Genomic DNA, 23,752 nt, shown 5'->3' with positions numbered 1-23,752 from the left:
CCACATCCGAAACCTAGTTTTTTATCCGCCGGAGGCAGACTATATCTTTGACCCCGCCGTTCGATTGTTTCGAGCCGCACGTAGCCCCGAATTCGTGCCAGACTCCGACGTACGTTGACGTCGCAGGGTGGCGCAGTCGGGAAGGCAGAGGCCACTTGCCGCATGTCCGGCGACGCGTCCCGGGCGGCTGCGTTCGGGCGCCTTCGGCCCCTCTCGGCCCCGCTCGGCCGCCCCGCTCGCGCTACGGCGCGCCGCATTTGCGCCGGTCTCCGCGCATTCCACAATCTCCCGGCCGACCAGTGGATTTCCGTCCGGCGCGCGATACGGAGGAAGGCCCTTGTGGTGCGTCTGCCCCGAAAGGTGTGTCCGTCCTCCTCGACCGTCTTCGCGCGACCCTACGGATTGTGCCTCCCCTTTTCACCTCCTCGTCCGCCCTCGTCGGACGAGGACCGACCCTCGCGCTCGAGGGTCGAGATGCGTCGGTAAAACAGACTCGCGGCGCACTTGGTCGTGGACGGATCGCGCGGCGGAATGCGGCTCGCCGATTGGTCCTCGCGTGTTCGACGTTCCGATGACTCGGCTCGCTGCGCCTTGAGGTTACGTCGCCGCGTGGTTGGTCGCCCGCAAGCGATTTACCGGCGAGGGAGCTGCGGACGAGTTCATTAGCGATACCGCCGGATGAATCGCGGTGAGAAAGGGAATACGGACGATGCGGAGAGTGTTCGTTAACGTTTCAATGGCGGTCGATGATTCAATGTCGAGGTTAGGTTCTCTTTTTGGAACGACCCGAAGGGATTAATGGAAATGGGTGGAGACGGATGAGCTTGAAAGGAATCATTCACCCCTTGCTCTCGAATTTTTTTTCCCTATTCGGATGTTTTCCGTGCCTGGAAGGTGTACCTTGAGAATTGGGTTAAATGGAAGGAAAATGTTCCGTGCGGATGGAGGAATGTATGTGTAACGTGTATAGGATTCGTTAACTATTGCAAATACTTGGGCCCGTGGCGTACTATTTTTTTTATGTACACGCTTGTACACGTTTTATAATTAACGTTATCTCGCGTATTTATATATAGAGTGTTCATCGTGCATTCCGCGTTTCATGACGAGAATATTATGTAATCGTGAAAAAACACGTGCATTTATTTATGCGTATGTCTGGTTAGTCCACTTTCAAATGTTGCCTAGAGCTCAAGGATTTATGATTTTGAAGCCCGACGAGCCCTGTATAAATTGAATTCTTTCAACCTTGGCTGAGGAAGAGGAAAGCGATGCTCTGTGAATTAATTCCTTTTTTTTTTTTAACGGATTAAGCATTCCGAAGTTATACTTTGAGTGGACGGGCACGAGAATCGTCGACCTCGTTCTAGGCAAATCGAAGCAACGACCCCTCGTCTATCTTTGCGTTGATAGTCCCTCGTTAAAACACGGTGTTAATTCCCCGGGCCGTAAATGATAAACTCGCTGCACGTTTTATCCGCCTTTCCCGTTAGGCCTATCGGCATTTTAGTTGAAAAATCCGCTGTACCGTTGTCCCGTTTTATTTATCTCGGTAGTATCCAATGTCTACTTTTGGATTTTTACCTTTAACGGGAACGCTGACAAATGATGCGGGAGTCAACATGGAAAATTCTAAGCTCTCTCTGAGAAATTGTGAAATTATAATTTCTCGACGGAACAGGTTCGGTACCCTGAGGGAAAAATCTCATTGAACTAAAGAAACATTTCTTTGAACGGTACCAAAGAAATATTTTATTAATTAGAAGACTTAAGTAAACTGGAATAAATTGGATGGAACATTTCTTTGGATTTATGACAACTTATTTGTGCCAAATAATTATTCTTCAAATGAACAAAATATTTCTTTGGTTCGTGGAATTTTTTTTTTCTCAGGGTAGGTAATCATAATTTCTGTATAAAAAAAATTCTCTGCGGGAGAATATAACTTTAATGCATTCGTCGAAATTTTTGGTTGATTTATTTCACCGATGCTAAATTTATTATCGTTATTAAACGGGGATTCTTAACGTGGAAGAAAATCGGTCCGAGTTAAGTCACCGAGTAATTACGGTAAATTAATAATTAATGAGACCGCGTCGTGCGAAACTGCGTTATCTCTGCGCTACGCTACATTTCCTCGTTCATTTTTCGTCGATTTCTTTAATTAGAAGGAAAATCAAGTACTGGCTATTTACGCGTGCAATGACCGTCTCACTTATGACGCGCCGTTCCGCACGTCAGCGCGTTAAGTAAAGTGTGAATTACTCGTCTCCAAGACAAGGCCCTCCACGAGAGAATTCTATAACCACCTGTAGAGAATAATTTAAGACGATTTATTAGCCCCGTGATGATCACGAAATCAGATCTAGAATTACCCCTTAATTATTTCAGCCATTTATCAGATCCTTGAAGCGCTCTATTATTTATTAATACTTGTTTATACTCTGAGAAGAAATGTCATTGAAAGAAAGAAATATTTCTTTGAATAGGGTCGAAGAAACATTTTGTCAATTCAACTGAATAATTATTTCACACAAAATGAACTCGAATAAATTGAATGTTACATTTTTTCGGAATTATGACAATTTATTCGAGTCAAATAGTTATTCTCAAAGAGTTGAGTTGAGTTATTCTTTGAATTAACAAAATATTTCGTTGGTTCAATGACATTTTTCTCTCAGTGGATGAATAGGGTTGAAACTCACCCCTGTAGGTTATGAAACATCGCTCCCTAAACTGACAATTTCTGTTGTTCATCGGTCTTTAAATGGCTGTTTCGTCGATCAAGCTTGGGTGAAAATGAACGTTCTACCGAATGTTAACTTCCTTATTAAAAATCGAGGGAATTCACCTACTAACGTTCCCCTTTACTGCTGATAGGAAATTTTTTGTCAACGAGAAACAAGCGGAGTGGGGGTCTACCCCAGTTATAAGTTACACGGTAGAAAAAAATGAGACAGGAAGTCTAAGGTTAATTGTGCCCATAATTATGAAAGTGGTCTAAGTCGTATATTTCTTTTTTCAAGATATTTAATGAATTGCATTTGAATAAATTAAAAAATATTTTTATATTATGCAACATTTTAATTTAGAATTTTATTAGTCTTGATTAATGGAAATTTATTATGAATATGAAATTTTGGGTGAATTTCATACGAAAATGTATTTAGAGTGTGAATTGACTTAGACCATTTTCAAAAATAACTGAATGTCCTATAAATGACTTAAAACAATAAAAAAACTACGAGTTGTATTAGAAACAATAATTTTAATGAAATAATTCATGAACATTTATTAATTATTTTTACAAAGTAATCCATTTTTATCATTTTAGGCTTTTATCGTTATGAGTTTTTAAGATTCTTAAAATGTTCCTGAAAAACTGGAGGGATGTATGGTAGTAAACACATAATATCTTTGTTTTTCTTCTGTTACTGGTCTAGTGGAGGGGTATAATGGATGTAATTTAATATTTCCGTATATTTTTGGTCTTCCTCTTTTAGGTGAGATCCAAAACGTGGAATTTAGAATCATCTAAAGAAGTATTACGTGGTTGTATAATATCTGCAAATCACATCATATCCGAATAATAATTAACATATTCACATAATAAGTACGTTGTCATTAACTTACCTGAATCGTTTGACATAGTGGTAAAATATACAAATTATTTTTCCGCCAATAATTAGTTCGGAAGAGCCCAATTGAATTAATGCACTTTCAAAATAGAACTAAATGAATTCCATATATTGTTAGGTAGACTGGAAAGTATTGTCGTTTCTGTTATCGTTTAATTGTCATTTGTCGACTTATCGTGTAATTCAAAAACGCGCCAAAGAGGGCCACGTGCCATTTTAAGGTTATGTTTATATAATTTCTTTAAATTTTTTACTTAAAGCACTTTCATAATTAACACTAAATGAATTCCATATAATGTTGGAATTATAACCACTCTTGAGTGGTTCATTTTTGACAATATAGTAAAAATTACATTGAATTAATTTAGTTTAAAATAATGTGGGGTGAAATAATTGATAAACTCATTTTTTTTTTAATTTTGACTTAGACCACTTTCATAATTATGGGCTCAATTAGTCAAATCCTTTAACCATCGTTTCGTTCGTTTATTTACGTCCTTATTCATTTAGTTCTATTTATATCGATCGGTTTTAATTATACCTCCTCGATGTAGGTCGTGGCGGACATTCTATGTAAACATTATGTTCGTTGTATATACCGAGATATGCATAAATATTATTACTCGTGTCCTGGGGCGTTTCTGGACGAAATCTATTTTTTTTTTTTTTCTAGTGATTTGGGATTCTCTCATGTGCTAGTTGTAGCTTGATCCAGAACAAGCGCCATGTATATACGAGGCCACTGACAATTCAATCCCTCAGTCGAAACCGTACGGCTGTCGAAGCATCGGAAGCTCATGGCGGAGATATTTGAACGATATTAATAAAATGGACACGATTTTCGCGCCTTTCCCTTGTGTCCCGGTGCTCCAGTATAGACGTACAAAGCGACTTCCGGAGTGTAAGTAGCCGTTGATTTTTTGCGTTTTTTTTTATCCTTTTTTTTTTGCTAACGAGGGTATGTAGGTCCTGATATTACGTGCCCATTAGTCTAATTACTCCGGTTCGAGTAGACATGGATTTCGTGACGAGCTCTTCATATCCGATACCGATCCTAGACTCGCGTGTTGCGGAAAGACTTTTCGAGGCTTCGAGATCTCATTTCCGGACTCGATTGCGAGTCATTCGGGAACGGAATACTTCCTCTTGGTGCATATTTCCGGCCGACCCTTTCGCGGTTAATATGCAAAATTTTCTTTCTATTTCTGACCGCTGCGCGTTTGCAGTCTTCTCTTGGGGATGCGAGGCCCTCGAGGGTACCCACCTTGCAGACGGAATTTCGATGGTCGGCAAACAGAATTTCCCCTCCGACCAGGAGGCATTCTCGGGCACCCCATCAGCGCGTTGCAAATGGACTCCGCACTCATTTTCCACAAATTATCCCTAGGACCACCTTGGACTCGGAGTTTAACTCGGCTCGTTCTCGGCTGCGACTTGGACCATCTTCAAAGGACGACCCCCGGACTTTAAATAGTCGAAGAAACAGGAGTGACGAGGGCATATCCCCGGTACGGAAATAACCTTGGCTTCCGAAAGGTGGTCACCATCGATTTTCTCATGGTCCCCCCTATTAATAGGGCTCCTTCGTGGGCCGAGGAATGACGATTAGGCATTTATTTGCGCTCCGACGACCGTGAAGGAACGCGTTGCATATTATCGTTGCACCGTCTTAAGTGCACGTTTTCACGGCCTCGTAATAAGAAGAAGTTATCTCGCTTATCGAACGTGCACCAGTCTGCTATCGCGTCGATCGATAAGCCGATCGGCCTGGAAATCGATCGATCGAAGTTGCGGTTAAGGGATTTGTCTACCGAGGGTCTAAAAAGAAATTAGCGTCCGTAGTTACAGATTTACAAATATGTAAAACGGCAATTACTTTGCTGTTTGACACTTTTTTTTCTAAGCGTATCGTTATCTTTCAAGATAGGAGAAAATAATGCAAATGTGTTTATTCGGCGGTATATTCGTGGTACTCTTCATTTCTTGTAAACGGTCACAGTTGGGGTGCAATTGTTGCATTATGTAGGAATACGTGAAACGGAAAAGAACACGTTCTAGCAATAATTGTAGTATACTTTCAATCATTGTCCGAGCCGTTTATAGTTTAGGGATTCACGGAAAGACAAATGTTTAATAATTATTTACCGTTTTTACCAAAACATATGTATTTATTTTTATTTTGTAGAATTATATTGGTATTCGAGAAAGCGTCGGTCAATACCGATCCTAATGTCATAACGACAACTGTACATTATTTACTGCCATTGGATAATTAGCTCGAAAAATTTTACTCACCGTTTAGAAAACAGTCTCTAGAAAAATTTATTTAAGGGGATATGAAAGGGTCATTCTGTATATATAAAATGTCAAAATATTGATAAAACATTTCTCCAAACTGGGTACACAGAATCATTTGAAACTTCAGTACGTGATTATGAAGGCTCTAAGGAAGAACGCGTTGCTTGTAAAATTTAATTTTTCACGAAAAAATGTGTTCTTGGTTCTAGTCTAGGATAGATTAAAAATATTTTTTATTGAAAAATGAAATTTCACGGACATCGCGTTCTTCCTTAGAGCCTTGATCATCACGTACCGAAGTTTCAAATGATTCGGTCCATCCTCTTTTGGAGAAAAGTTTCATAAATATTTCAACGTTTTATATATATAGAATCTCTCTTTCATAAAACCTTATAATTTAACAACTCACTTATGTAGGATAAAAATTTCAAGTGTCAGGATTAACATGAACGGTTGATTTATTAATTAAAAAATTAATATAAAGAAATTGAATACATTGAAGAGTACGTCTTAAAGATCTCAGAAAAAGGGACTCGATTTTCCTCCGACTTCGCTCGAGCTCTCCTCAATCAGAACTAACTCCCATTCGATCGTTCTCATCCGGCCTCACTCTAATTTCTTTCTCTAAATTCATATTCCTCACTCTCTCATTCCCACACTCATCAATACATTTCTTTGTGCGTCAAAATTCTCACTCACTGAGTCATACGGCCGCTCGCACTTGACGAACTCTCAACCACGCATAAACGATATCACCTATCGAGCTGTCATTTAATCTAAATACTTCTCATTTCACCCCACAATCATACAAACATTACATTTCACTCTAACTTCTATTTAGTCTAATTCATAATCTTCATTGCCTTATTGGCGACACAACTATTCGTATAGCTAAACGCTTTCATCTTTTTTTTTTATTCTATTAACTTTATTGGACCGCACAGGTCTCTGACTTATACCACTTAATTCTCATTGTTTGGTGTGTTATTAATCCTGCTCTATCTATTTCGTAAATAAGACCCTCCGGTGTAGATTTTTTATATATTTTTCTTGAAATTTGCAGTTGGATAACCTCTTAAAGATTGACTTTGCACCTTAACTGGGCACGGGTCGACGTGTAAACGGACGGTTATTCTGGTATTTCACCTTTTTACGATCCTATTTACCGGCTGTATCCTGCAGATGGTGGTTTTCGTTCGTATAGTGTGCGGGGTGGTAGTTTCGCTTGAAAATTGCACGTCTCGGGAAAAATGCTAGTTACGAGCGTGATGTGACATTATCCTTGAAAGAGCTTCGCGGCTGACCCTGGAATTTTAAGTCATTGCCTTAAGATCTGCAGTTAATTTGATTTTTGACCGAATTTTTGGAAGGTTTTATTATTCTTCGAAAACCATCTTCGAATCCCTCGAAACCGACTTTGACGACGCGTGACCAATTATAAGTTCTTATGAAGTTTGTTGTTTTTAAAGGGAGATATTTGTTATTGTTTACGTTTTACGTATACTCCTTGTATATTACATTGACATGCCAAATTTAGATTGTTACCGATTTAGTTAATTTACCTGTGAATTTTTAAGTTTTTTTGATCTACATCACGTTGTTATATTTTAACGACCGATATACTTTTCCTGTAGGTATATAGAAATAACGTATAAAATATATGGGAATTGGTATTGAGGATATTTCTGGGTTCGAAATACTCTGAATATTCTACTGCTCTGACTGCACTCCGGAGTGCATTTGGGAGTCATTTGCTAACCAGCTTTGGCCTTAACTTTTGTATAGTTAGTCTTATACGAAGTTTGTACTCCGTTCGCAGCTTTGGGTATTGCCGCACGCTTATCGCAAATATGGGCTAATTTTAATAACAGAGGGCTCCCGTGAGACAACTTCGAGGGGCCTCGAATTATGGCATAAATTGTATTTCCTAACTTCGTAATTTACCCTGACCTAACCCAATTTTTGTATAATTTCCCTGAAACTTCGTACTCCGGTTGCCTCACGAGTTGCCGCATGTCAACCGTACACTGTTAAAAAAAATATTATAATTTTATAACATTTTGGTTGGAAGTTTTATGCAGACATGGTATAGTAATTTTATAACATATTTTCAAATAAAATGTATAACATATATTATAAATATAGTACGTATGTGTAATAAATTTATAATATATGTTATAAATTTGTGTTGATCGGTACTTAATATTGAACTTTTTTTCTGCAAACAAATTTGACATATGTTCCGGGCACATTCGAGGACGATCTTAGAGACAGCTCTACCTTAAACGCCGAAAAAAATCTTTGTACAATTATTGGGGTGTCGAACCCGGAACTCATGGAAAAGTAACAGGTACGTTGTCCATGATGCTACCGGAGTTTTCTATTGTTTGTAAGAATTTGTTTAAATATTATTTAAATATTTCTCGGACTCAAAAATGTCGCTACAATGCTTCACCGCCAATACCACCGATACTTATCATCTCTCGATTAAATTTGTTTAAAAATAAACTTATGTAAACGATCATAAAATTAAAAACTCATCTAAAAATTTGCCAACAATGCGTATTAAATGATTTTCAAATATCAAATTTATACTTTTTCTCCGCAATTTCACAAAATTACAACACGGTGTTATAAAATTGTAAATTTACTTAGAATGTTATAATAAATATATACTAATTCCCTATTAAGACATCAAATTTATAATTTTACTGCAACCTTATGTACTAAAAGTGTATGAATTTTATACATTTTTTAACAGTGTAGATACGATCTAATTAAAAAAAATATGGGCTGTCGAGAAATAGCTTTAAAGGTCTTTGAATTATGACAGAATTCATATCAGGCTCTCTGGCTTTTATTTTCACTTTATCAATATTTGCAATTTACTAAAATTGCCAATCCTTCCGGGTAGAATTGTATGACTTACTTATTTTCCCTTTTTTCAATAATGCGACAGAACATGGAGATAGGAAAAACGACCTTGAATACTAATTTTGATGAAATGAAAATAACAATTTTTTTTTTATATATCTGAAGTAGCCATCACTAGTTAACATCCATCATTTATTAACTTACTATGCTATAGAATTTATTTTTGTCCCGATAATGACAGAAAGTTCCTAGTATGGCACAAAGATTGCATGTTTGTACCTGATTCGAAACTGGAACGCACTATCTGGGATAAAGTTGATAAGGACGTATATTTCCGCAATTATATTTTCGGTAGATCTAAATTTTGATTTCGAAAATGGTTTTGAATCTGAGAGGTTACAAGTTACTTATGCTTTACTTTTTTTCCTTTCTCTTTTGAATAACACAACGAGCCGTCTTCTGCAAGGACTCTAATTGCCAACATCCGGTGTCGATCGAAAGTCATGAGATTCTCTCGTAGCCTGCAAGAGATGGCATTGTCCTCGTAAAAGGAGGTGCCAGGACGTGCCTCCACCTTGGTTTTTGCCACCGAATCAAGTCCCTATCGTCGGTCCATTGTTTTCGGAATCGATTCGAAAAAACATGTTCATCCAGATTAATAAAGTAGATAGCGCTTGGTCAGGAGGGAATCTGATTCAATCTAATCAGACTCTCATTCCGAGATTTTTATCCGAAATTAGGACGTATTGATTAATGCCTCCCCGAGAGATCTTAAGGTAAAGTGAAACCCCCTCAAATCAGTCGATTCAAATAAAACACTTTTTTTTAAAGGGTATTCGACTAAACTGTCCGAAACTTTGACACATGACTCGTAATCGTCTAAGAATTGTCCTGACACATAAAAAATTTTGATTTATAAAAAAAATTGGTTAACTTAGTCTAGACCAGAACCAAAATGGCGCCGAGCTCTCATATTTCGATCGATAAACAATCATTGAAGGCTCTGATATGAGAATTAAAAGAGTCAGGACAATTTTACGGCAACTTAGAACACTTTGGTAATCGATAAATTCGCATTTGAACGGGATAAAGGCAAAAAAAAGTGTTGTATGCGCTTCTATGCTAAAACGATGGTAATACGAGGTCTCGGAGTGAAAATTTAATTGACCTGGAAATCAGAGATGGCACAGGGGGTCCCTCTGCAGTCAATTAGGGCCCCAGAAAGCATGAATCCAGAGGATTTCTGGAATTTGACTTCGATTTCTTTATAATTATTGTACGAAAATGACAGATAGAGTATGCCATTTCATACAATACCCAATATAATTTGACACAACTGTCAATATAAAATCGAACGTCAGCAACGTAGGTCTTTAGAAAAATCTTCTTTACCGACGTCTATCAAGTTCCTCGACGTGTTTCACTTCACCTTAACTCGTCGAGATAACTTTATGACTGAATTGTCTACCGAGTGATTCAAGACTCGTAAATTTGATATTCATAACAGAATCGTTGCATAAAATTCAATCTAGATTATTCGTTACACTTTTGAAGGTTTACTTTCAAGATATTTAACGGTACGTTTGAACAATGATGTGAAAAGTTCGGCAGATGAGACTTTTGAAAGCATTTTCTTGGTCCATGTTCATCGTTGAATATCTCGAAAATTACTAGTCGTGCAGGGTTTCGAAGTGAGGTCTTTTTTATCCGCAATTTCACGAAGAGCATGTTGGTAAAAAAGAAACCCGGATGTGTCGAATCGCTGAAGGCTGGACATTACTTTTAAATACATTGTTTGGTGTCATGCAGACCGGTCTCAGGAGAAATGGGGTCCCTTCGACTCGATGTTCTTGCAGTGTCATTTATCTCATCTCACCACGGTATTGCCGATACCTTTCAAGGTGTTATCCGCCCCGATATTACTTTTACCAAGAGAAAGTATAATCTGTAGCAATAAACAGGTTAATCGGTTCATTCGAGCAACATCATGCCGGCAGATTTGCATTTTTATATACTTAGGTCGATCGAAGAAAGCTCACCTTCCTGTATTCATTATCGGAATCGAAGGTGTTCCGTTCAAAAACATTTACATGTTAATTCGCAAACCAGAAATAATTGCTACTCATAATCATTTTTAGAGAGCGTAGACTGACACTCCGCCGATAATTTATAAAAGAAGAATAACGAATCAAATTTTATATCACGTAAAGAAAACATACTCTATTTATGCTCACCTGTAAATATTCATACATTTAAATTCAATCGGCTAAACGTTAATGGCATAAGTAATGGACGTTAAATGTCATATATAATGCATTTTGTACATATACACGTAATAATATATTTCATATACATATGATCTGGGAACATTTTTAACCGCACAAAATGCAGAATAATTTTATGGGCTCCTTTTTTAATTTCTTTTCTGTTTCAATCGCCTTCCGTTTTAGACGGGCCTCTATTATGCGCTAAAGCATATTAAATGCATTTTGTACGTATGTACATAGTATATTTTATATAAATACGTTCTGGGAACATTTTTAAGTGCTGAAAATGCACGATGATTTTATTGACGCATTCTTTAATTTCTTATTTGTTTGAATTGCCTTTCATTTTAGACGGGCCTCTGTTATGCGCTAAAGCATGTTTTTTTCCGAAGGATTCGAAAGACTTTCATCTCTTGTAGCTGAGAATCCACGGTATGAGTGGCATTGTTTCGAGGTACCGATGCGGCTCGAGCTCGAAGTGCCATCTCATTCCATGGATCTTCTGAAGTCGGCTGGGAACAATGCTCCGAACGCTTTGTTTCACTTTGTCTAATTGTCCCGCGGGCAGCAATAGTTAAATACCTTCGTATTTACCTAATTGAAGGTGTGAGAATTACTCCGGAATTTTTCAAATCAATTTTAACTGCATCTTCCGTAAGAGAAGGGGAGATTAATCATCGAATTTCTTGCTTGTACATTTAATAAGTACGTTTCACCAGTTAACGTTGTCTGCGGACTGAAGAGAAAATGATTTTGGAATTTCTTCCGGTTTCAAGCACCTTGCCCTTTAAACCGGTAATCATTATCCCTGATCTTAAGTGGAGATTTTAACGATTTATCCATCGATTAATGTCATGGGATTATGCACTTCCCTTTACCGTCGCGTTTAAACATCAAACTGGTTTCATAAATCTGTTCGAATAATTTCTAATCGAATAGGTTATTCTACCATGAAAACGGTTAGAATGGAATAAAACATCCTTATCGAAGTTGAAAACTTGCTCCACATGGGAGTGATACTTTAATCTTCGACGCTAAATGGCATCTACGATAATATATTTTTTATTAGATTATCGTGCTAATCCTCTTTTGCCACGGTCTTTCCCTTCTCCATTTTATCAGCTTATTCTGCAGATTTTAAAGCCGACGGATGGAAATCTGTTTCCTCTCTAATTTCCTTTCTCCGACATGAACGTCCACCTAAAAATGTTAACGCTTCTTAATAACGTTGAATGACGTTCATCGGTACTTGAAACGTACAAACTGCATAAATAGCAAAGTGCATTAGACTTGTGATAACGATGTGGTCTTTTTATCATAAGTATTTTCTAAAAATATGGCATAGAAATACTGTTGAATGACGTTAATCGGTATTTACGGCACACAAACCGTATAAATAGTCGTGGCTGCATTAGGATTGTGATAACGATACGAAGCGTAACAATTTTTTACCCCCAAACAATCTCGTCACGGGTACTTAAGCGACATTGGTCCGAGTAAATATCACTTTCCCCCCTTTCACGTGCCTAATATGCATATGGAGAAACTGACATTACCTCGGAACTCTATGAAATTGTGCTTAATGATTGCGGTGCCTGACTTTAACGAATCCGTTATGGAAGAAAAGAATGGTTGGAAAATTCTGCGAGGGAAACCTCATTACGGGACGATGACACTAATGACGCCTTTATTTTTCTCAACGCGAATTTTTTTTATAATTATTAAATTTCCTAAGTGGCAAGCACTAGGATTAAAAACTTCGTAAAGTACCAGTTAGAGACAATAGAATTTAAACGGCACAATAAAATTTACTAATAAAGGGTTTCCCAAGAGTAACCATCATTCTAAATTTCGCGCTATCTTTGAAGGGTCTAAGCATGAACCTCAATATTTGACAAATGACAGGTAAAAGTTCATCAATTTGTAAAAATGGAACGATTCACAATGAAAGTAAACGTATGTACGTATTAAAACATATGTGTTGTACAATGTGCAAAAGTCTTGACAAATTTCGTCTACTTCGCTAGAAGGGTCAAAGTAGAAATTTAAATGCTCTCATATTTTATACGTAATCTCCATATTTGTCTTAAAATTATAATATCATACTTTAACATTAACGCACTCATTAATACTAACCGTACCGGCACTTCACATGTATTTAACCATGCCGTAACCAGTCAAATAACCGGCTACGAAATAGACTTTGTTTTCATTAAAGGAAGTGTCAATTTCTTGGAGGAAATGGTGCACAACATAACTGATGTAGTGTAAAGTAATTATATATTTTTTATATTTTTTTACAAAACCAATGTACCGAATATTATTAGATTCGATCACCCTTTGTCCTATTTGGTTACTCTGTGACTATTCGATCTGCACTCTGTGAATTTCAAAGTGATCCTGCATTTAGATGCATACAACTATAGACTTTTAGATCTTACTTGAGTTCAGAGGTAAGATTCCAGACATAGAACTTTAGAAAAAGATGTACATTCGTCGACCGGTCAAATAACCGGTCGCGGGAAGCAAGCCAGGTGATGAATTTTTCGCAGTAAAAAAAGAAGCAATGAAAATATAAAAAAACCGGCAAATTGATTAATCAGATAATATAAGAATTTACGTAAAATTAGATGAACAAAAAAAATAACAAATGCACAATTTTAAATCAGACTTTGAAACCGGTCATTTGATCGGTCCCGGTACGGTTAGCGTTAAGAAATTAATTCTGATTTTTTTCAAACTTCAAAATAATCTTATCATTGGGAAACTTTTTACCTATCCACGTACAAATTTTGGCCAGATATTGTATGCTAAATCGTAACGGTGAATATTTTGACGGAATTTTGTTTGGTCATACTTAGCAGTTTTTTTTTTTTATTATGAGGCTAATTTTCTTGAAATTAATTGAAAATGTCGGGAAAGATTGTATCGAGGTAACGGCGGTTCTTCGTCGGTTCCGTCGTGATTTCTTCGCGTGATTTAATCTAACAGTAAACCCCGAGAAGAAGTCGGATGCAACGGAAGATTCGCACGTATTCGCGGCGAATCGCGAGAACGATCATCCTGATCGCAGAACCGTGCAGTCTCCTCGAGGAAGTAACAGTAATTCGATGGTCGAAAAAAATGAGAAATCGAGGAAACGCGTAAAAATGAAGAGCGCCTCGATCCGAAGGCGGCCAACTGGGCCGACATTCCCTACATTTGGCTTGCGCAACTGGAATATGCAGGATGTTGCATAAGCGCCAGTTAATTGAGTTTCTTTTTTGACCGCATGATCGACTTATCGTCTACACGAGATCCGTTAAAAATCGCGATAGAAAGCCTTAAGATTTTATTTCAGCCGAGGAATCGCAAATTGGGAGGGAATCCCTTGCCGTGACAAAATTATTCAAAATGGATGTAACCAGTCGAGCCCGACCCCGCTAAGCATGAAAAAGCGTAATTAATAATTAATCGACTTTCCTTTTTAATCGCATGGTTGACTTTTCTGGGGAATGACTTTCTCGACTTTTCCGTTAATCGAAGATTTATAGTTTCGGAATCGTTTATTACCGTGATAGAAGTGCGCTGTCACAATTGAGGCGATGAAGAATTCATTAATTGATTGTCCTTTTTTTCCTATTCTTGTAATCCATCTGTGTAGTACCGGAAAGAGTCCGTCCGTTCGCCACACTTTGCATTTTAGAATTGTTCTCTTTTGGAAGTGCATCGCACTTGGTATTTTCACCCTAAATTGATGCATAAATTACCTATTTTAATTCACCGTTAATTTTGCACATTTAAACTATATTTACACATAAATGTTTGAACGTTCGTCGAGCGATTGAGGCGACCGTTACTTTTCTATTACAATGGAAACATAAAATGGATATCATCGATTACATCTTACCATCCTCCACTAAATCTCGTTTCTAAGTTTCAAACTTCAAAACGCATGTTTTTCAACCTTATCTTCATACAAGATGAACATTTGATTTACTCGACGTGTGCACAAATTACGCTTACTTTCGATATTTCTAGTTTATCGCGCTTAGGTCGTATTATCGATCATTGGGTGTGGTATCGATACCTCGGGATCGAATTGCTTATCGGGAAACATTTTGTCCGCGTCTAAACGGGATGTAAGAAGGAGTAAAGGCTATGTCGGATGCGATTCCGAGTCACGTCTATCAGAAAGTCGCAATGTCAGACCTGTCGGTGACAGTAGAGGTGTGCTTGGGAAAGGCACATGTGCGTGATGTACTTTGCGTAAGGAGAGGTCAGGATGACGACTGGTGCAAGAATGTCCGCAATGAGATTCCAGCCCGGACTCGGTCATGCTCGCCTGCGGACCCAAGATGTCCTGCATCGATAAACCCGTTCTTTACTCCTGTCCTCTGAAGTTGTCTTTCCGGTCGAAGTGGCTTATCCACGCTCCAGCTTCCATTTTTTCTCCCCATAATGATCTCTGCATATCTCAACCTTGAAAGTCGCAAATATTGAAATCGGTGGTCCAGCGCGATGCTCGAAAGCACGATCGATTTAAGGTGAAGTGAAACACGTCGAGGAACTTGATCGACGTCGATAAAGAAGATTTTTCTAAATACCTACGTTGCCGACATTCGATTTTATATTGACAGTTGTGTCAAATTATATTGGGTATTGTACGAAATGGCAAACTCTATCTGTCGTTTTCGTACAATAATTATAAAGAAATCGAAGTCAAATTCCAGAAATCCTCTGGATTCATGCTTTCTGGGGCCCTAGTTGACTGCAGAGGGACCCCCTGCGCCATCTGTGATTTCCAGGCCAATTAAATATTCACTCCAAAACCTCGTATTTCCATCGTTTTAGCATAGAGGCGCATACAACACTTTTTTTGCCTTTATCCCGTTCAAATGCGAGTTTATCTATTACCACAGTGTTCTAAGTTGTCGTAAAATTGTCCTGACCCTTTCGATTCTCATATTACAGCCTTCGATAATTGTATATTGATCGAAATGTGAGAGCTCGACGCCATTTTGTTTCTGGTCTGGACTGAGTTAAACATTTTTTTTTTAAATCCAAATTTTGAAATGTGTCAGGACAATTCTTAGACGATCAGGAGTGATGTGTTTCGGACAGTTTGGTGTAATACCCTTAAAAAAAAAGTGTTGTATTCATATCGACTGATTTGAAGGGTGTTTCACTTCACCTTAAATAGAGATTTAAGGTGATATGAAGTGGTCATTCTGTATATATGAAACGTCAAGACATTTATACAACTTTTTCTCCAAATGAATGCACTCAATCATTTGAAACTTCAGTACGCGTTCGTGAAGACTCTAAGGAAGAACGCGCGATGTTCGTTAAATTTCATTTTTTTTTGTGGAAAATGTGATCTTGGTTCTAATGTAGGATAAATAAAAATTTTTTTTTGCAAAAACAAATTTTACGAGCGTCGCGTTTTTTCTTAGAGCCGTAATTGTCACGTGCTAAAGTATCAAATATTCGGTGCACCCAGTTTGGAGAAAAGTTTTATAAATATTTTGACGTTTTATATATATAGAATAACCCTCTCATATCACCTTAAATAAACCGCCAAAAATTCGTGTATCGCTGATTGCCTCGATGCACGGCACTTTATTCTGGCGCTGATAACGATTAGAGTCCTTTTTATCGATAACTGTTCTTATAAAATGAAACGGAGCGGAAACTGGGATTCGACGATCAGGTTTTGCTGGTTTCAATTGACTTCCTCTTCGAGTTAGGAAAAGGTGTACATGTGTCGATGGTTATGAAAGTAACTCGAGTTATTTTTTGATATCGAACTAACGTCACGTTATCGTAATTAACATGGATATGCCACGTATGGGATAAATTCATACGTTATAGATTCTTCCTGAGTTCACTTTCATAACCATGGGCACATGTATATATAGATTTTTTTTGTAAACATTTTGAAAAACAAGTTCTGCTTGTCCATGCTGGATTTCTGGGTCTAGGTGCATTTTTATGAAACATATATTTTCGTCCGCGTCGACGTCCACGACGAAGTGCTAATTACCGACACGTTGAAGAATTGGTGAGATTTTATTATCGCGAAGGTTCCCTCCTCATTTGTAGATTTGTAAGCGAAGGCGGTATCGACTCGAAGTGACCATCAGGGAGGAGTACCGGAAAGTGATCGAAATTGTAACATGACGGAGTACCGTTAAGTAATTAAGTGCACCGACATGAAAGCTGAAGTGTGGACTGGAAACGGTGAGAAGATGTGACACCTTTTAATCCCGACGACTGAGATGCCTTTCCTTATTTCCGCAATCGCTCTCTTTAGGGGGAAGAGAGACTACGAAGGAGTTAAATACTCGTGAAAATTGAAGAGCCCCCTGAAGGACTCGGTAAACGCTTCGAAGAGTATACGCTTCGAGGTGTTCCTCGTCATCCTTGAAGACATACCTTTCCTCGGTAAAAAGCGCGCAAAAACACGAAGATGTGTGTCTGGGAACACACCTGGGTGTGTTCTCTTTTGCAGGAGTGTCTAAAATGCCGCTTCTTAGCCGGCGGCCTCTCGAGCTCACCCTGAAGAGTCGTAACGTTTACTTATCCACCTTGAAGATCGCTAAGAAAATCTACGATTCTTGAAAGCGCATTTTGTACCAATATTTCGTTGAGGAGTCCGGATGATAAGTGAGGAGACGCTAAATCCGATTTATTAACGAAACAAACGACCATTGGGAGATTAAGGACCCCGACGCACCAAAATCCTTCCACGAAGCCAAGTACTTCCTAGTGAACTAGAACGTAGGACTCTTCGGCATCCGAGAGCCAAAACTCCTCGGTTAGGAAAGGTCCAGAACTTACAGTAGCCACAATTAATTTATAAGCGAAACCGGAAACTCTTCCTAAGTTCAGCAAATCCCCAACGGACTAAAACCCATGACTGTGAAACCGATAGTCGCTTCCAGGAGTCTCTTCGAGAAGAGACCGAGCCAAAATCCAGGACTTCCAGGAGCTTGACCCAGCTCTTCGTGGTCCAGAATAGGAACCTCCACTTGGGTCTTCCGAAATCCGACTTACAAGGAAATAAAAAGTGATTAAAGGATTAAGAACATCGGACTCCCCCAAAATCAGCCGATCGAAGCTATGTCATGACTAGCAACGATCCTGGGCACTTCTCGAAACAGGAGAAGAGCCCGAACGGCCTCGGAAGGACGGCTCGCTCGCAGAGCTCCTCCATCGTCTTCAAGGACTCCAGCTTCTCGTCCTTGGCCCTGGACGTGTCCTACGCCTCCGAGGATTCTTCGTTCCAGAGTCCTGGGACGTCCTCTAGGAAGGATGGCACCTGGCGAGGTGGCAGGGACGAGGAGAGTGATCCCGAATTGTGGGAGGATCATGGGGTCGTCGACTATCTCGAGGGGAGGATGTATCCTCCCGATGAAAGCACCCCCGAGGAACGAGAGGACGCTCTTCGAGAGGTCCTGGCAGAAACCGACATCCACGAGGGAGACGGCGACCTCTCGGACTTCCTTTTCCACGTCGCCAGGACGAAGTACGGCCGGATCTACATCAAAGTCATCAGAACACTGCTTCTGAACAGAGGTAGGGTTTTGTCGCATTTCCGGAAAATTTTACATCTCGGCTGATTAGTCGTGACGGCGAGCTTGCGTATCTATTAATCTTGGATAATCAATTTTCCATTATTTATGATAGTTTTTATTTTAATATCAGTTTTGAGGTTGTCCGCAACTGCACGAAATCGACGGGGGGAGGGGGGGGGGATTCGCGGCGTAAGACGTTTAATTATTTTTAAACATGATTCTCCGAGGTCGATTAGTCTGGAATTACACATGTTACGATTCTCGTACTTTTAACTCGAGATAATGAAGTTTATTTAACGGAAAGCGGCTTCTGGGAGAAATTGCGGTGATAGGCTACAATGTTCATATTTTTATAAATTAAAGAGAATCATTTTACCGATTTCGAAAGATCGTATCAAATTGAGATTATTGACATTTATTGTCGGTAATTTATTTTAATTTATCTCTTTAATTTTACTCGACGTAGAATGATATTTATTTCACGTGTTCCGAGGAGCTCTGTCGTAATTTCTAGAAGTACGGGTATCGGTGTAGCATTCGTAATTGCAGCTGACCAGACTTTTAAATCATGCCTAACATGTAGATAGGAACGGTCAGCAATTACCTTGACTCAAGTAACGCTCAAAAGTTGACGTTTATGACCAAAGAATAACTGCGTCTTCCAGAAGGCGAGTTGTCTCGAAAACGTGCAGAAAAATCTGTACCTCGGAGGTAGACTTACGACCTTGTAATTGACCATTCGGCGAAGCAGTGCGCATTGTCCTTCCGAGTGTAATTTGTTATTTCGTTCGAGGCTGCGACTGGATAAGTTTTTCTGAATTACACTTGAGAAAAATATTCGAGTTACAAAATAATTTCTAAAATACGTACATACATATAAACGTCGATCATTAGAAAGTTGATCACGATACCAATATAATTATTGTTAAATTTTTAACTTGAAAAAATGCAATATAAAATGGTAAATATAGAATAAATATAAAATAAAACGTGAGAAAGTGGAGAAATTTTTTAACAATGCAGGAGAGGATGAATAGTATATTTATTAACTGTCTTGTTTTAATACGTGTTATCGATTTAATTTCATCCGTGTCGGGATGTGATTGGAAGAAAAAAAAAAACTCGTTTTTCAGGAACAAATAGAAATTTATTTTAATATCGCTCATTCTTATCTAGATTACCTGCTTCAATTGTGTTTAAGCCGGGTTGGGTAGTGAAATAATTACGACACGGCGAACCACGTTGATTGTAGCTGGATAACTTGGGGAGAGAGATAAGTTACGAGATTAATGCTCGGCATTACCTTTGTACACAACTTACGATTATGTAAAGGCATACAATGCTGCAGATCAGCAATAAAATACGACAAGTTGTACCGAGAGACAAGGATTTTAACTTTGTACCGATCTTGAATTCACTGCCGTAGAATTGTATTCTTTAATCATCTCAAAAACATTAAAACATTCCAATTATGTAAAAGAACATGGTAAAGCAAACCGAGATTTTTTTGGAATTCTGGATTCTTAATTTAAATCGGTTTAATATCGATTAAATCGTATAAGAGCATCGTATTTTTAACTTCTATCCGCTGTTCCCCACTGGTAGATGTCATTTACCATTTTGGGACTCTTCGTCATGAGAAAACAAGCGTAAGTAGATTCTTAGAGATCTCGTGGCTAAAAGAGACACCAGAAAGTCGCGTGTCTAGTTTCTCGATCGTTCATCCATACAAGGTAGACGCTTTCCTCGATCCTAACTAGCCTTCTACCTTTTGTGGTGAATTCTCACATTCTGCTATTCATATTCTTGAACCCAATCGATCCGGTATATTCGTTGTCTAGGGTAAAATTTTCTTATCAAACTGTTTGCGCCGTTTAGAAATGAGCGCTGAGTTAAGTTCCTGGCGGGTAAATTCAGGGTTCGTTGAATTTGCACCACGCACGAGTTTAAATAAAAACAACAATAACAATTTATTGTACTAATAACAACGGATAGAGAAAATACAATTAGTCGGTGTGAATTCGCGGTACAATCGCGTGTTCGGGTTACGCACTAAGTCCCAGTGTGGAGACAAAACATCCGAATGGTTCGAAGTCCTAGTTGAGTCTGATCTAAAAAACGTGGAAAGTTGCATTCGCAATGCACTTTCTTCCCTTTCCTGTGTCGAAACCTAGGTAGGGATGCACTTGGAATGCTGAGCCCGGATTGGCTGACTTTAGGACAGCATTTCCCAAAGGTTCGTTTTTCCAGGTCGGCACAGACTTCCTCGAATCCTGGAGAAAATTCCCGATGTCTGGTAGCCATACGATACCCTTTTGGAAATGCGTCGCCATGGCATACCCTGATGTGGCCACTTTGAAGACCCCCCTGATCGGGATCATAAATTTCGAGTCCTTTCTCTAGCTATTTTCTAACCACGTGCAGGACACTATTTCGAGAAAGAGTGCCTGGCATTGTCCATGGCCAAATGCTGCCCAAATGTTCTTCAGGCCGCCTCACTCCAATCAGATGGTTCAACACAAACTGTTCAATGGATATCATTTTTTTTAACAAATATACAGCATGTCTAGTAGGTAGATGACTAAACTTTAAGAGCGTCTAGGAGCGTATGTATACATAAACATCCGAAATGTTAGCACGTAACCGAATGCTGATGTCCTTTTGGTGACCGTTTAGGTTTCGGTGTCGAGTAGTTTCGGTCCCGATAAACCGAACAGTCTAAGGACAGCTCTTATCGCGAGAGTACTGCACAACGACGCGAAAGCGAAGTAATTTAATCTTAAATTATCTATTAAAACCGCTCTCTTCTGATCCTGATTACAAGGTCGGAAGCGTGTCTCACATAATCATATTTATTAGCAACAAATAATATTCACTGCGTTCATCAGGGGGACAACTATATTTGAAGAGCATATTTAACGTCATGAAATTTCCTTAGGGCATTCTTACGGAATTTTATTCGCAATGTAAATACGAAGAAGAGTCATGTACAAATCTGATCTGTCTCCGGCTGATAAAATAATTGAAAAAACTATCTGTGCCATATGAACGGAATATACTTCGACTTTGTGGAGACTAGGGATTGGGAGAACGAACAAAATGCATTTTTCTTTCTAAAATATTTTCACGGATATTTATTTCTTATATTTACATATGTGCGGTGTTATTTAAAGAGGTTTTGGTTTTGGTAGCACAACAGAATTTTTAATAAAGTGACTTTGGTTCGATTCTTTTTAACTCCTTTGATACTACGGGTCACTCATTATCGCGCGCTCGTCGTATTCATTATAGCCATCTGTTAAAATGTTGCAATTAATTCATAATTGACGGCGAGTACTTCTTTTGGCTACTAGAAAAATGAATACTATCGGTAACGTTAATAAAAATTGATAATAGTGGAACGTAACCAGAAAAAGGAATTCTTGCCAATTATTGTTACTGATAACCAAAATTAAATTTCTGTCATCGATTAAGGTTATTCGTAGCGAACAAATATTTTAATAATTCACAATGGTTATTTGCAATCGGGACAATTTTAAGCATTTGCTAATGGTTATTCGTAACCAGTATTTTTTAAAAAGATTTTAATTCATACCAGACGTTTACAACTTTTCTTATCGTTGTCATGCTGACTGTTCGTGAATCCTTGGTCGATAGTGTTGTCACCTACGGAGCAATCTTTAAACAATGTTCTGTGTTCTTTTTTGCTTATGCGTGTTCCTGTTAGGGATTCTATGTAGTTGGTCCGCGTCACGAAATAGTATAAGGAGATCCAACGCCATGGATTGAAATCGTCCTCCCTTTAGATGTCAAAGAGCTTCAGACTTTTTCTGATCTAGTACCGCGAGTATCTCCTCGATGAAATATTGCAATTAAGAATTATCGTCCGCTAGTGGGTCCGCTAGTCTTTATTACGTTAAAAACATCACATTCTGTATATCATCCGCGGATTATTGTTTCACTTTGCGTACCTTAATTGCAAAATGAAAAGCATTTTAGGTAATTTACATCGATAAGAAATGTTTTGGACACGTAGGATCGGAGTTCCCTCATTTTCCGCAAGTAGCGCTCGCATCGTTAGATCAGAAAAATCTGAGATACTGAGTCCTTTTGACTATATAGGTATGGACTGCTAGTCGCTCGCATTTTATCATGCATTGACAGTTTAAAAAACAAGACTTGTGAGTAGCTATGGAATCTTACTTCCAAGTGCTATTCCATGTATACCTAAATCTCGATATATTTGAGAATTCACTTCACAGCTTTGCATTGCACAGACAGTGACAGTTAGTTGTTTATAAATAAGGTATCACTTAATCTCATACCTTGAAACGGTATGTTTGTTTTTCTTTTTACTTTTACTCCGATATTTTGTGCTATGACAGTTTTTAACCAAGCAGTGGCGGTCCATTTCTCTTAATTAAGAGGATCTGAAAGAGTCAGCCTATATATATCTGAGAAATCAAATCGTTGGGGAAAGTATTCTTCGAATTGGGTGTACCGATTCGTTTCAAATTTTACCACGGGAATTTGGAGGCCCTAAAGTAAGTCCTGAAACTCATGAAATTTCATTTTTCATAAAAAATTAATTACATATCATAGACTAGAACCAACATGGCGTAGTCCGTACACATTTCGATGTTTTACGCTTCTTGGAGGCTTAGAATCGAAAATTAAGAGTTTCTGGACCTAGCTCGAACAATTTAGAATACAGTAGAAATGGAATATTACAGAATCGAACGGGAAAATGTGGTAAATACTTTCACCTACGATTGCAAGACAGACCTGCTGCTAACGCGTGTTTTTAGAGCACATTTAGTTGCAGCTGAACGTCACAGATGGCGACGTTGGTTCGTCAAAATATAAACGGTCACGAATTCATGGGATTTCGGCAGTTTTACATCGATCGTTTTATCATTACTTTACTGAAATGACATATAAAACCCTTCAGTTCGTATAATTCTCAACGTAGACTGCAAAACACTTCGACATAAATATAAATGTCAGTAATCGCGCCAGCTTATGTTCCCACTTGAGTATTCAAAACGGCATTACCACCAAAAAGGGTATGGATGAATTTTATTTTATCAATGTCGATTAAATTTCTTAGCGCCTT

The 23,752-nt window shown here is 38.5% G+C and overlaps 1 protein-coding gene across 5 annotated transcripts in view; it reads left to right on the top strand.

Annotated features, from left to right (window-relative positions):
* Positions 1-289: 289 nt before the first annotated feature.
* The window catches only part of LOC105703789 (trafficking kinesin-binding protein milt), a 55,730-nt gene continuing 32,267 nt past the window's right edge, over positions 290-23,752 (top strand). Inside the window, exons 1-3 of one of the 5 annotated variants that reach the window (XM_023432496.1) lie at positions 658-688; positions 5,026-5,146; positions 17,162-18,637. In XM_023432496.1, coding sequence (XP_023288264.1) covers positions 18,187-18,637 — 451 coding nt within the window. In that variant the 5' untranslated portion in view covers positions 658-688; positions 5,026-5,146; positions 17,162-18,186. Of the gene's footprint in view, positions 361-380; positions 483-609; positions 689-5,025; positions 5,147-16,828; positions 18,638-23,752 lie in introns of those variants that run through there. The other 4 variants (XM_023432497.1, XM_023432495.1, XM_023432494.1 and 1 more) reach the window with 4 other exon arrangements.

This window comes from Orussus abietinus, unplaced genomic scaffold (assembly GCF_000612105.2).
Source record: "Orussus abietinus isolate OABI.00-Male unplaced genomic scaffold, Oabi_2.0 scaffold181, whole genome shotgun sequence".
NCBI classification, from domain to species: Eukaryota; Metazoa; Arthropoda; class Insecta; order Hymenoptera; family Orussidae; genus Orussus; species Orussus abietinus.
This window is presented reverse-complemented; position numbering and strand designations above follow the sequence as displayed.